The sequence below is a fragment of the Eublepharis macularius genome, chromosome 2, assembly GCF_028583425.1.
Source record: "Eublepharis macularius isolate TG4126 chromosome 2, MPM_Emac_v1.0, whole genome shotgun sequence".
Classification (NCBI taxonomy): Eukaryota; Metazoa; Chordata; class Lepidosauria; order Squamata; family Eublepharidae; genus Eublepharis; species Eublepharis macularius.
Genome location: NC_072791.1, coordinates 153,949,623 through 153,963,367, shown reverse-complemented (window position 1 = coordinate 153,963,367; position 13,745 = coordinate 153,949,623). Strand labels below are relative to the sequence as shown.

Sequence of the window (13,745 nt, the reverse complement as noted above, 5' to 3'; positions counted from 1 at the left end):
ACCCCTTTGCCCCCCTTTTGCCCTCTGTTTGCTACTCTTAACTTGTTTAGCTGAGATAATAGCAGATGATGGAGGAGCTCATTACCAAGTGTCCAATTTTTTTCTTTTAAGCCCAGTGATGTCAGAACTTGCTTTGCTAGGCAGCTTAGCTAAACAAGATTTCTGTGCCACACATGAAGCTTTTGGGGATCTTGCAACACCCACACATACACATCATGTCCTGTTTGTGGATTTGTTTGGTGTAACCAAGGACTCAGGGGGCCTATCTCTGCTTTTGCTGCTGGTGTGTGTTGAGTCTGGCTGTAACCCAGAAACCATTCAGAAAAGGGCTACCCCGTGTCCGTCTCTAACAACAAAATATATCACTTGCATGGGGGTGGACTTTAGAAAAGTATAAAAACAGCCACTGCAAAGCACCTCTGTTCTTGTCCTTCGTCCTCTGAGCTCATCACTGCTGGGTTGAAGAACTGGTGCAAGATGGTGAGTCTTGCCTGAACTAGTTAGCTATGCTGAAGAAGGTGGAGTGGTGGTAGAAAGAGCCGTCAAGTTGTAGCTGATTTATAGCAACTTCTGCTGGTATTTTCAAGGCAAGAGGCTAACAGAGGTGGCATCTCATTGCCTGGCTCTGCATAGCAACCTTGGTCTTCCTTGGTGCTCTCCCATCCAATTACTAACCAAGAAGACCACCCCTGCTCTGAGAGTGAGCTAAAGTCTTACTCTTCCATTTTTCTTTCTTGCCATCCCACAGCCCTTCCTTTGGGAATGCCAGTGTGTTTAGATCTCTATGATGGGGTGTATTTCAGAGTATTAAAGGTAAAGAAAAGAGAGGAGGGAACCAACATATAACGGAGTGAATCAGTACTACTGGGAAAGCTGGTGGGGAAATTGTTGGGTTTTTCCTTCTAACTTGGTCCATTGTTTGAGTCAGCCTCAGGTCTAAAGAATGTGCAATGTTAATATTGTATATACTGAAATAGTGTGAGGGAGCTTTGGATGCTCAGGTGGAAGTGGCAACATGTTGTAGCCATAGGCTGCTGTCGCTTCTACACAATGATTGATTTGTCTTTCTTTTCCCAGCGTGAGTGTATTTCTGTCCACGTTGGCCAGGCTGGTGTGCAGATTGGCAATGCATGCTGGGAGCTGTACTGTCTAGAGCATGGAATTCAGCCAGATGGGCAGATGCCCAGTGACAAAACCATCGGAGGTGGAGATGACTCCTTTAATACCTTCTTCAGTGAAACAGGAGCTGGGAAACATGTGCCTAGGGCTGTGTTTGTGGATCTAGAACCCACTGTAATTGGTAAGTGCCATATCAGAGGAGAGAGGTCAGATTGACCTAAGAAAGATCTCTGTGTCCTCTGGCAGCATATTTCTCTGAATTCATAGAGGGCTCAAGTCATTTTAGTACCCCCCTGGTGATAAAAATAGAACAATAAACCAAATACTTAACAATTTGCTGTTCTTTAGTGGTCCCGCCTCCAAATCAGCTGCCTGAGTCAGGCTGTTCCACCCTGCCTAATGCCAGCTCTGTCTGAATCTGTCTAAAACAAACAAACTACAGGAATCCATGACACTCAGAGCCCTTGAAAGCACAGCGATATAGAAAATCATTACAAGGTATGATGCGTGCCAATTTAAGGGCTTCCTATTTGAAAATCCTTAGGAAGATACTTTCACCCAGGAGTACTTCACCTATAGGAAATTGTACTCAAGCCTTACCTGAGGAGCACCTGGGGGCTGAGTATCGGCTTTCCCCAACTGTTTCCTTCAGTTATACCATTTAGCCACAACTAATCAAAAACTCAGATTCCTTCTTTATATTGTTTATGATACGGGCATGAGCAGGTTTAGGAAATACCTGCATAGTCAAAGTCTGTGCATCAGTTGTATATTGGCTCTGTGCCAGTATATTTGTTGCTAGACATAGGAGAAGGACTGCTTTGCCCTGAAGTTCTGTTGTGTATCAGCTTTGAGCGGATGTATAATGAAGTATCCAGATCCAAACAGTAAACTGATGTGTCTGCTGGAACAATTACTTTCCTGGCATGTACATTCCTGGTGTTTAAGGCCGGGCCAAGGACTGGTCCTCTTGCACTGCTGCATCCCTGGTTTAAGAGAGATGATGTGCACTGCAAGTGTTCTTCCTGTGCTGAACACAATACGTGAATCTGGGCCACATGAAACCAGGCTGAATTAAGTCTGCTTGTGTAGCAAAGTGGTGCAGAAAATCATCCAGTTTGGTACAGGGTACCCATTTCAGATTTGTTATGAGCTTGGTGTTGCCATACAAGTAAATTTAAAATAACTGCTGCATTCCAGAAGTGTGGCTCAAAGTGCCAGCAACAGACAGAGAACAATTTGAAAGCAATGCTGGCGTTCATGGCTTTTCTCTAGTAAATTTGCTTGTGTTGGTTCATGCCTGAGTATCCTTTCTCTGTATTTGTGTGTTGGGAAGTTAGTTCTGAACTCTCAGTATCTCTTGGAAAGATTCTCAGATCATAGAAACATAGAGCTGGAAGGGACCCTAAGATGGGTTGGACTATATGTGCAAGGGCTTGGACATATAGTCCAACCCCTTGCACAATACTGGAAATTCACAGCTACCTCCCCACTCCTCACCTCCTCCAGTGACCCCTGCTCTATGTTCAGAGAAAGGTAAAAAACCTCCATGATCCCCGGCTGATCTGGCCTGTAGGAAAATCAGGATCATGACTATCCCGCCCATAACCATGAAGCCCAGTTTCTAGTGAGCCTTGGTCTTGGACCAGAGACATCCTTGCAGATATAGAAAAACAGAGGACAAATTTCACAAGAACAGGAGGAGACTTTCAGGATGACTGTCAGGAGCATAGCAGAAAGAGTACAAGTTGACTTACTGAGTATTATGAATTCTAGATGAGGTTCGGACCGGCACATATCGTCAGCTCTTCCACCCAGAACAACTGATCACTGGAAAGGAAGATGCTGCTAATAACTATGCCCGTGGGCACTACACGATTGGCAAGGAGATAATTGACTTGGTGTTGGACAGGATCCGGAAGCTGGTAACTGGATTTAATGGCATGGGAGACATGGGGAAGGGATGGGGTGAACTTGGAATCTGGAAGGAGACTATAAACATCTAGCATACGTGCTTCTGTTTCTAATGGCTTATGAAGTAGTAGCGAGGAGAAAGGTCAGCACATAGAATGGCCTCTGTCTCTGCTTGGACAAGTAGAAGTTTCTAACAATTGTAACCTTGTAGTCATCTGTCAGTGGAAACCAGCATTGATCTAGTGGAAAGATGTTTCTGCTCCCCTTGCAAAATTACACCAGAAACCTGGTGGATGGTGTGGGCGGGACTGTTGAGTAGAAAAATTGCCAGCGGAAACAGAGACAAGTTTCCCTTGCCTTTTGATCCTCTGCTCAAAGTTGCCCCTTCCCTAAACTGCATTTCATTTTAAAAATGATTGTTAAAGCTTCCTGATACATAACATGCACTTTGCCCACCCATCCTTGGGTTGATGGACTAACCAATACAGGGCCATGTCTCAACTGGCCTTTAATATAAGGGTATTTGCTGCTACCGGATATCAATTTTCTTGAAATTCTCTCTCAGGTCATCTCTTTAGTATCTGCCTGAGACGAGTTAACATGAGGTAAAAATAAGGAAGCAGAAAGTGCAATCCTATGCTGATTTACCTCCATTGAAATCAGTGGGCTTAGACAGGAGTAACTCTGCATAGGATTGCACTGCAAGTGTTAGAAGAGGAAATCTAATGCTGTCCCTTCCTCAGATTTCAGACGGGGACAAACCAGAAAGTTAGAATTACAGAGAGGTCAGGGATCTGTTTAATCTTTACTGCCCTGGCAGTACCCTTTGATGTGTAGATTGCTAACCTTCCTCCTGGTGACACATTCATCTTCCTCTCTTTGTCAACAGTCTTCATTCACAATCCTCCCTCCTTACCATCTTTGACAATGGATGCAGGATGTGTCCTGCTATCCAGTGCCATCCTTAGACTAGAGAGAGAGAGAGAGAGAGAGAGAGAGATCTACCGCTCCTCTTTCCTGTCAGAACATGAAGTTCCTACAATAAAGAACTCTTATTTCCTTTCTAAACCTTAACTAGACTCTAAGTTTGTTATTTTCTGTCTCTCACACATATGAGCCAGCAAAGCTCCTACACCCATCATGTTCTTCCCTGCAAACGATGTAACCCTGTTAATACTAAGTCTCAAGAAACCCAACATTATTGGCTATCATCATTTGTTTGAAGTACAGAAAGAATGCAAACCCTGGAATGATTGCTGAATTAGTTACATGGGTTAGAGAAACCTCTGCTTCTCTTGAGTCCAGAGGCCATCTTCTAGACCATGCCTCATTTACCTATGGACCATGATGTATGGAACCACTAAAAGTATGGCAAGGATGTATTTGCCTGGTATTTTCAGAATCTTTGCAGGATAGCATATTGAGGCACGAATAAAACAAGGGACAGAAATGTTAAACATATTTCTCTTTTTCTATATGATATTAAATGAAAACAAGTTTGTTTAATTATATTACTCATCTAGATGTTTATAATTCTAGCAGTATCGTAAGAAGCAGCACATCACATACTATTAAAAAAGTGACTTAAATTAATGAGTATTTACAGAATGTTGATAGCCAGGGCTTTTTTTCAGCTGGAACCCGGTGGAACGGAGTTCCGGTACCTCTTGAAAATGGTCACATGTCTGGTGGCCCCGCCCCCTGATCTCCAGACAAGAGGAGAGTTTAGATTGCCCTCTGTGCACGGTGCAGAGGGCGATTTAAACTCCCCTCTGTCTGGAGATCAGGGGGTGGGGCCACCAGACATGACCATTTTCACTGAGGGCGATTTAAATTTTAAAAACTCCTCTTGTTCCAGCTGACCCAAAGTGACGTCATTGCGCGGTCCCAGAAGCATGCGTGCACTTTGTGCATGCGCATGTGGTACCAGGGCACCACCTCCCGCCAGGAGTTGCCCCCTGTGCTGGCAACCCACTGAGTTCCACCACCTCTTTTCCCAGAAAAAAAGCCCTATTGATAGCGCAAGTAAACTGACTACATTTAGGATTAACTATGTGCTCCAGTGAATTGGTATCTGTGATTGACAAAAAAGAAGGGAGAAAATAGGCACAATCCAATACATTCCACTGAAAGTAATGGGATGGGATTTATGCCATAATCCTGTGCACATTTGAGAATAAATCCTGTTGAATGTCAATGTGTGATTTACTGCACTTTTACATGGTGCAAACCCCATTGACCTTAGAAGGACTAACTTCCAAATAATATACTTAGGATCAGCTTATTAATCATGACTAATTTAATTGTAATTAACTTTAACTGGATTATGGCCAGTACGTTAAGAAGAGAATGGAGGTGTGTGAGAGAATAAAAAGAGACATCTAAATGCATAGTAGCAAATCCACTGGAATGCAAGACTGTGCTAGAACAAAGGATTCTTCCCATCTAATCAGGGATACTACTAAATTCTAGTGTTCTAATTCAGAGACTTAATGATGGGTCTCCTTAAGGAAGTCAGAGAAAGAAAGAAAGATCAAGCAAAACTCGAGAGGACCCCCCCAACCTACCACTCTGTAATTTACTTCCTTGCTATCTTTCCTGTTCCATAGGCTGACCAATGCACAGGCCTCCAAGGATTCCTCATCTTCCACAGCTTTGGGGGAGGCACTGGCTCAGGATTCACCTCTCTACTGATGGAACGACTTTCTGTTGACTATGGCAAGAAGTCCAAGCTGGAATTCTCCATTTATCCTGCTCCTCAGATATCAACAGCTGTGGTGGAGCCCTACAATTCCATCCTCACCACACATACCACCCTTGAGCACTCAGATTGTGCTTTCATGGTGGACAATGAAGCCATCTATGATATCTGCCGCCGGAATCTAGACATTGAACGCCCAACTTACACAAACTTGAACAGGTTGATTGGCCAGATTGTGTCCTCCATCACTGCCTCCCTGCGCTTTGATGGAGCTCTCAATGTAGACCTGACAGAGTTTCAGACCAACTTAGTGCCCTACCCACGCATCCACTTCCCTCTGGCCACGTATGCCCCAGTCATCTCTGCGGAAAAGGCCTATCACGAACAGCTCTCTGTGGCTGAGATCACAAATGCTTGTTTTGAGCCAGCCAATCAAATGGTGAAATGTGACCCCCGCCATGGCAAATACATGGCCTGCTGCCTCTTGTACCGAGGTGATGTGGTGCCCAAGGATGTCAATGCTGCTATTGCTACCATTAAAACAAAGCGCACAATCCAATTTGTGGATTGGTGTCCCACAGGCTTCAAGGTAGGCATCAACTACCAACCCCCCACTGTGGTTCCTGGTGGAGACCTTGCCAAGGTGCAGCGGGCAGTGTGTATGCTGAGCAACACCACAGCCATTGCTGAGGCCTGGGCCCGCCTGGACCACAAGTTTGACCTAATGTACGCCAAGCGGGCCTTTGTCCACTGGTATGTGGGGGAAGGCATGGAAGAAGGGGAGTTCTCTGAGGCACGGGAAGACATGGCTGCCCTGGAGAAGGATTATGAAGAGGTGGGAACAGATACTATTGAGGGAGAAGGAGAAGAAGAAGAAGGTGATGAGTATTAGTGCCACCAAGACCGCTTGGTGTATGGGAATAAATATTTCCATTACTCTAGTGCTTGAGGATTCTCTTCCCAAAATAAATGTCACTAATTTGTGGTTTTTTTGTTTACTGACTTGCTACTTAAACAACCTTTCTTTACCTATCTGGCCTGTTAGAAGAAAGACATTGAATGCCATAAGGTTACAGCTTCCTCTTAGGCAAATGACATTGTGACACCTGGGAGGTCTGATTCAAGGAAAACAACTGCCCAGCTCCCTGTGAATTGTAATTCTGGTTGACACTTCATCGAATTAAAATGCCTGGATGGCAGCAGTTAAAAGTGAGATTGGGACTACATGAACCAAAAGTTAGCAAATAAGGTGTTAACTCACACTTTCCCAAACAAATGGCCTTATGTGGACTTTCCCCCTCTCACATCCTTTTTTTATTAAAGTCATTTTTATCGAATGGGTTAACATACATTCCTTTAAAATATACAATTTCATTTACCCTTCAAATTGATATATATGCCCCCCCATCCCTCCCCCCTCCCCCTTTTCCCTTTTTGACTTCCAACAGCACTAGAACCCCTTTATTTCTTATCATTACCTCTATTCACACTATAGTCCCTATTATCAAAGGTAAAGTTCATATACATTCTCCACACCTCTTAGTAGTTCTCTAAAGTCCACAATTGTCCTCTCACATCCCACTTATTTTCCAGATAGTCCTTAAATTTCCTCCAATCAGTTAGAAATTCATTTGGATTTTGCTCCCTCAACTTTCTCGTCATTTTGTCCATCTCCACTATGTACAACAATTTTTGAATCCATTCTTCCACTTCTGGTATGTCTTCTTGTTTCCAGTATTGTGCATACAATATTCTTGCTGCTACAGTCATATAAAATAACAGTGTCCAGTCTCCCATATTTACTTTTTGCATATTTAGTCCTAGCAACAACATTTCCGGGCTCTTCAACAAATTACATTTCATAATTGACCTCATTTCCATATAAATCTTAGACCAAAATTTTTTGGCCTTATCACAAGTCCACCACATGTGGTAAAAAGAGCCCTCATGTTTTTTACACTTCCAACATTTATTTGACATGTCACTGTTTGCATTTGCTAATTTTTTCAGCTTTAAATACCATCTGTAGATCATCTTATATCCATTCTCTTTCAAATTGTTACATATAGATGTCTTCAGTGTGTTCCTCCATAAAAATTCCCAATTCTCCATTGTAACATCTTTCTTAAAGTTTATTGCCCATTTTACCATTTGTGTTTTAACTACCTCATCTTGTGCGTACCATTTCAATAAAATTTTATACATTTTAGAAATCATTTTTGTTCCTTTTCCAAACAAAATTTCTTCTAATTCTGTATTTTTTGTTCTGAAACCCGCTTTTCTTTTGTCAGATTCAAATACATCTTTAATTTGTCTATATTGTAACCAACCATACTCAAATGGTAACTGTTTACTTTTTATTTTAAAGGTATCGCTGTCAGCCCATAATAACTCTTTGTAGGTTAACCAATCTTCTCCCTTATAATACATATTTGGGTTCACCACTTCTGCTGGTACAATCCACATGGGCCTTGCCCCCCCCCATAAACTTCTTATATTTTTGCCAAATCATGAAGACATTCCTTCTCACAAAATGATGCTGAAACATCCCCTCTCACATCCTTATGGAAAGCAGGAAGTTCTGATGTCACAATGACTCTCAACTTCCCATTGGCTGCTGTAGCCAATGGGAAGGGAACAGCTGTGGGGTGCCGATGAGCTCTGATCTCCCTCAGGACAGTAAGTGCCCAGCAAGCCATCAGGTGGAACTAAAGAACACGGGCAATCTCTGGATGAGCTAAGGTATAGTCAGACACTGTGGCATTTAAGAAACTGGAGGAATATCAAATACTAATGTGGAGCACTGAAGTGTAGAAAGAAGGGGAGGTAGGAGAGTTTGGAGCTTGAAGGATCAAGAAAGCAGTAGGTATTGATGGAAACAGGAAGTGAAGCAGCAGCAATACCAACCAAGAGGAGATTTCTTGACATAGGTTAGGACTGGTAACTTGCTCTCTGAAAGCGTTCTGCCATTATGTTGTCTTATGCAGAGGTTTTAAAACCCCAGCCCTACCATAGAAAACAACCCCAAAAGCTTCTCCGTTAAATTCCACCTGCCTAGATAGACATGGGTTTAAAATCTTGTTTTTTTTGTTTTTTATGGAATGATTTCCCCACCACCCACACACTGGATTAGAAGCTCAGAAAGCAGGACTGAGTGGAATATACCCAGTAAAGACGTTTACTTTTTTTTACCCAGAGTTGATGGTAGCAGGTGTTCCTATTTCCAAGGATTAGATTAATCCACAAAGTAAAGAGATTTCAGATGTGTTTTTAAGTGGGACTAGCAGCAAATATATTAACCCCGAGAGCAAACAACATCTTGAATAAAAGGTGTCTTGTGGCACCTTGATGACTAACACGTTTATTCTAGTAAAAACTGTGAGTACCAACTTTATATTGTCAGAACAAATCCATTTTTTTTTCAGAATAAGACTGAATAATGTGAGGTGGGCCATATGAAAATAGGATCTGGATGCTCCAAATTCAGCATTCCCTCCTTCCGAATGTTTTCTGTTTTTCACAAAGAAGTTATTATTATTTATTATTTATTACATTTCTAACTCGCCCTTCCCACAAGTGGGCTCAGGGCAAGGTACAGCAGTTATAAAAATATAATACAAATATTAAAACTATTCATAACAGTTCATCATAAAATCAACAACAGATAATAGCTATCCCAAGATGGGCCAGTTGAACATACATTTCCCTTGGCCATTCTTTTGGACTGATGAATGTGATGCGGTCTGGTTTGTGGTGGGATAGTAGTGTTGCCTCTGTTCTAGATATGGGTTGAAAATAGAAGGCTAAAAGTCTTATAGTAGAGAACAGTATGGTGGAAATTTGAGCAGGTATATATCTACACCTAGGTATACCTCTTGGGACACTGACCACCTTGCCCATCCTCTCTGTGGAGCCTCAGGGAATGACTGGTTTGTCTGGGGCATCATTCTTTCCCCTTTCTTGCCAGGGCCCGTTGCCTATATCACCCCACCTCCTGCTGTGCTGGAAGGAGCAGTGCAGCCAAGAGTGCGGCCATGATCAGCCCTAGAAGCAGCTCAAGTTCTGTGGACGTCTGCTGTGCCTCCAGATACATTGTTCTCCTTGCAGCTGCTTCACTTTTCTGCTACCGGGTTCTGCATCAAACAAAGGAATGGCTGCCATGCCGGACTATTATAAACTTTTAGAGGTTCCCCGGGATGCCTCTGACAGTGATATTAAAAAGGCGTAAGTCTTTCTTTGACTTTTTATACTATCCTGAGATCTTTTCTGTATTCCAAGCCATAACTAAAAGACAGTTAAAGCAATTTCTAACATCACTTTGAATAACACACTACATTAATGTGTGACGGTATAGTAGTACATAAAGGGCACTGACAGCCTGATGATCCAATTTATGCCTATGAATGGGTGTTCCACAGAGGCATCCTGCTTAGACAACTATGGTTTCTGTACTTCTTCAAACCAGGTTTGGTCTTTAAACTTTCAACTGTAATCCATGGATCTGCATAGGTATCTTTCTTGGTGAATTAGAGCTTCTGAAAAAAGGGAGAAATTGGACATTAGTTTCCCACTTCCATGTTTTGGTCTTGTGGCCAACTATATCAGAGGATGGGTGACCTGTGAACAGATCTCTCCTTGGGGCAGAGAATTGGGGTGGGGGTGGGGAGTTAACTCTTCTCCCATGCTGATTACACAATGCACATCACCTTTGGCATTGTTGCTTGCCCTGCAGGGAAAAGCATATAGGTGACCCTTCCCCAGCTTCACAGCCCCAATCTACATCCCTTCGCCTTTACTGATTTTAAACTTTGGAAAACGTGGGTGGGCAAACCACAGAACGCTTACAATCTCATCTAGTTTGTTCCTCCAAATCTTCTTGAGATGACCAGATAGAGCTGGAGTACTTGGGCAGCAGCATCTTCTCCTTGAACTTTCAACAAAATTCTATAAGGTTCTCATAGCCAAACAGGAAGGTGTGGCTAGTAACAACAAGAGGCTGCATATGTGCTTCCCTGGAAGGTTCAGTATGTGATTCATCAGAGTCTCTCTACATGAGACCTCCTACACAAGGATGCTCAAGTGTAGGGAGATGCAATGTTAGCCAGGAAGTGTAGTTTACAGGAGGGTAGTTTAAAAGGGCAGAGCTGGCAGAGATTGCTCCTCAGAGGGTTTGTTAATTGCATCTTCTCCTCTGGACTCCTAAATAAATAGTTGTCCTTAGTATAGATGGGAAAGCCTGGGGGCAGGAGGGGGGGGGGGAGACAAACAATGATGGAAACCCAGAAAAAACCTTTATGAAATAGTTTATCTTTTATAATAATTAAAATACTTTGTAAGACCAGTATTTCATATATTTCACACACCACCATTCCGGTCATCCCCTCTACTCCCGAAAAAAAAGTTTTTCCCTCCTGTGGCTTCAAAATTTCAAGATTTTTTACATTTCTAGCCCCTAGGTGCTATATCATCAGCTGGGGACAAGAGAAAATTAAGGAGGGCTGACAGACTAAATAATCTACTGTTCTTGATTTGTTTTTGTAACAATCCAGTGCAGGTGTTCATTTTGGTTCTAGCAGATTTCCTTGCACAAGTAATTTTATCTTTTTAGTGTAAAATTCCTTTGACAAGGTCATCACTGAGAAATATTCCTCACTCACAGGAGACAAACAGGGCCAATAGAGAATGTATTAAACTTTTTTTTACTTCTGATCATAGCAATAGGTTCTTCTTACCAGTAATCCTTTTAGTTCATGCACAGTTTGATTCCTGATTCATACTTGCAAGCAAATGAGATGACAAAGTCCAGAGGTGGCAGAATGGACTGTGCTATCTGAGACTTCAAGTGGTAGATTCCAAGCTCTGAATGTTCCTTCATGTAAAATAAAGATCCATAATGATCCATTATTGGGCAACATTAAGCAAAAAAGGTGGCTGGGCCCATCCTACTTCTTAGCATTTCTAACTTAAAGGACCTTCCCCTGCACTCTGAAGTAGTGCAGTCCACTCTGCCACTTCAAGTCCCTGGCACCTCATCACTGCTTCTTCTCCTGCTTGTGTGAACAAGGAGAATCTCATTGTGGTTTGCACTCCATTTATATCAACTGCTCAAACATCACAGCACCAGACAGGTGACAGAGGGTAACAATGGCCATTGTACTAAGAAACTAGGAGAACTACTTAAATAGCAGAGATACCACACAAGCTAACTTTGGTGTATACAGGAGACATTCTGACTTATGCAGCTACTTTTCCTGGCAGATAGTGATCAAGGTCCAGGGCTGGCGCGTCCATTGAGGCAGTACCGGCAGCTGCCTCAAGCGCTGACTGGGGGTGGGGATGCCCACCGTGGGGCTGGCGGCAGCAGTGCTGGCAGCTGAACGGAAGGGCTGGGAAGTCTCTCCCGTGTGCTGTCCCGGCCATCTGCCGCACGTGCCTGGCCAGGAGCGCGTGCTAGCAGTGGCAGTGTGGGGCAACTGAGCAGACAGCCTCCCAGCCCTCCCACTCAGTTGCCCTGTGCTGCTGCTGCCACTGCCGCTGCCACCAGCACACATCTGCAGGCCAGCCAGGTGAGGCAGGTGGCCGGGGCGGTGCGGGGCAACTGAGCAGGAGGGTGAGAGGCCACCCATGTGCCATTCCAGCTCCCTGCCTCGCCAATGGGGTGGCCAGCTCACAGCAGCACACCCTGCATGATGATGTCACACGCAGTGACATCATCACATAGTCTGGGTACGCTCATGCGCGCATGTGGGGGCAGCAACACCCCTGAAGCTGCCCCGGATGCAGGTATCTGGCCTCAGGCACCAGAAAACCTGGCACCAGCCCTGTCAAGGTCAGATCAAAGACACATAAGGGTAACCTTTTGACTCAGGTTGAAAGCACTGTTGTCATCCAACCTGGACTGTCCAATGTAGCTGTTCAGAATGTTGAGAGAAGGAAGTGTACAACTAGCAAAGTGTCTCCAGCATGCCTGCATCATTTATTTTGTACTGGGCAACATGCCATAGTACTCAGATATGGACATTCATTTTCTCTCCTGGGACTGTGCAGGTACAGGAAGAAAGCCCTGCAGTGGCACCCGGATAAAAACCCAGATAGCAAGAAATATGCTGAGCAGAAGTTCAAAGAAGTTACAGAAGCCTATGAAGTGCTGTCAGACAGTAAGAAACCTAGTTCATCCATCTTTTTTCTCTCTTATTTGATCAGGACATCAGGAATCTTTAGGATTCAATTTATTTACTTATTTGTAACCTGAATTGTTTGTCAGTTTGCACATCTCACTGCACTTGGGGATACTGATTTGCACAGCTGTTATTTATGAGGGTAGTATCTCTCATGCCCTTTCTGGAATCTGCCCCTTGGCCATCTATAGTAGCTTTTGAGAAGGAATGCCAATATCTGGGCCTGGGAGGGAAGTGGTATACATAACGTGATACAACACGACACACCAGCCAGACTACATCTGACAGCCAAAATTAGAACCAGTAGTATACCAGAGACTCCACATGCTTCATTGGGTCCTTCAGCCCACTCACTGTTCAAGATTTTGATATAGGGTGGTCAGTCCCCCGCTGGGAGTGGAGCATCCCCCGCTCCCATCCTCTACCCCCCACCTCTGCTTACCTGGCTAGCAGGGGAGGCACGCACCTCCTGGGGGCGCACTCCTGGGCAGCGCAGCATGCTCTTGCAGGCCCGAACTGTTATGGCCCTAGTTCCAAGTACAAAACCAGATACTAGAATTAGGGTTCCCCCACATAGTGCCCATGGGCACCAGTTGACTGTCAGTACTCCTGGTGCCCACTGAGCACCAGCTAATAATAAGATATTACAAGAGATTAAATATTTGCTATCACAGCTATCCATGTTATCAACAAGGGAATTGGAGAAGAATTTGAATTACGCAAGGCAAAGCTATTTTGAATTTGTGAACAACTGCGTAGATGGTTGGCATACAAACTGAGGAAAGAAAAAAAGAAAAAATGATATTGAAAATGTAAGATGAGAATACAATGCA

The 13,745-nt window shown here is 43.7% G+C and overlaps 1 protein-coding gene across 1 annotated transcript; it reads left to right on the top strand.

The window, feature by feature from the left end:
- Nucleotides 1–412: 412 nt before the first annotated feature.
- On the top strand, nucleotides 413–7,947 carry LOC129324592 (tubulin alpha-1D chain). The gene is made up of 4 exons (XM_054971918.1): nucleotides 413–480; nucleotides 1,078–1,300; nucleotides 2,896–3,044; nucleotides 5,643–7,947. Exons 1-4 carry the CDS (start codon nucleotides 478–480, stop codon nucleotides 6,624–6,626), a joined length of 1,359 nt encoding a protein of 452 aa, XP_054827893.1. The 5' UTR covers nucleotides 413–477; the 3' UTR covers nucleotides 6,627–7,947.
- The last annotated feature ends 5,798 nt before the right edge of the window (nucleotides 7,948–13,745 follow it).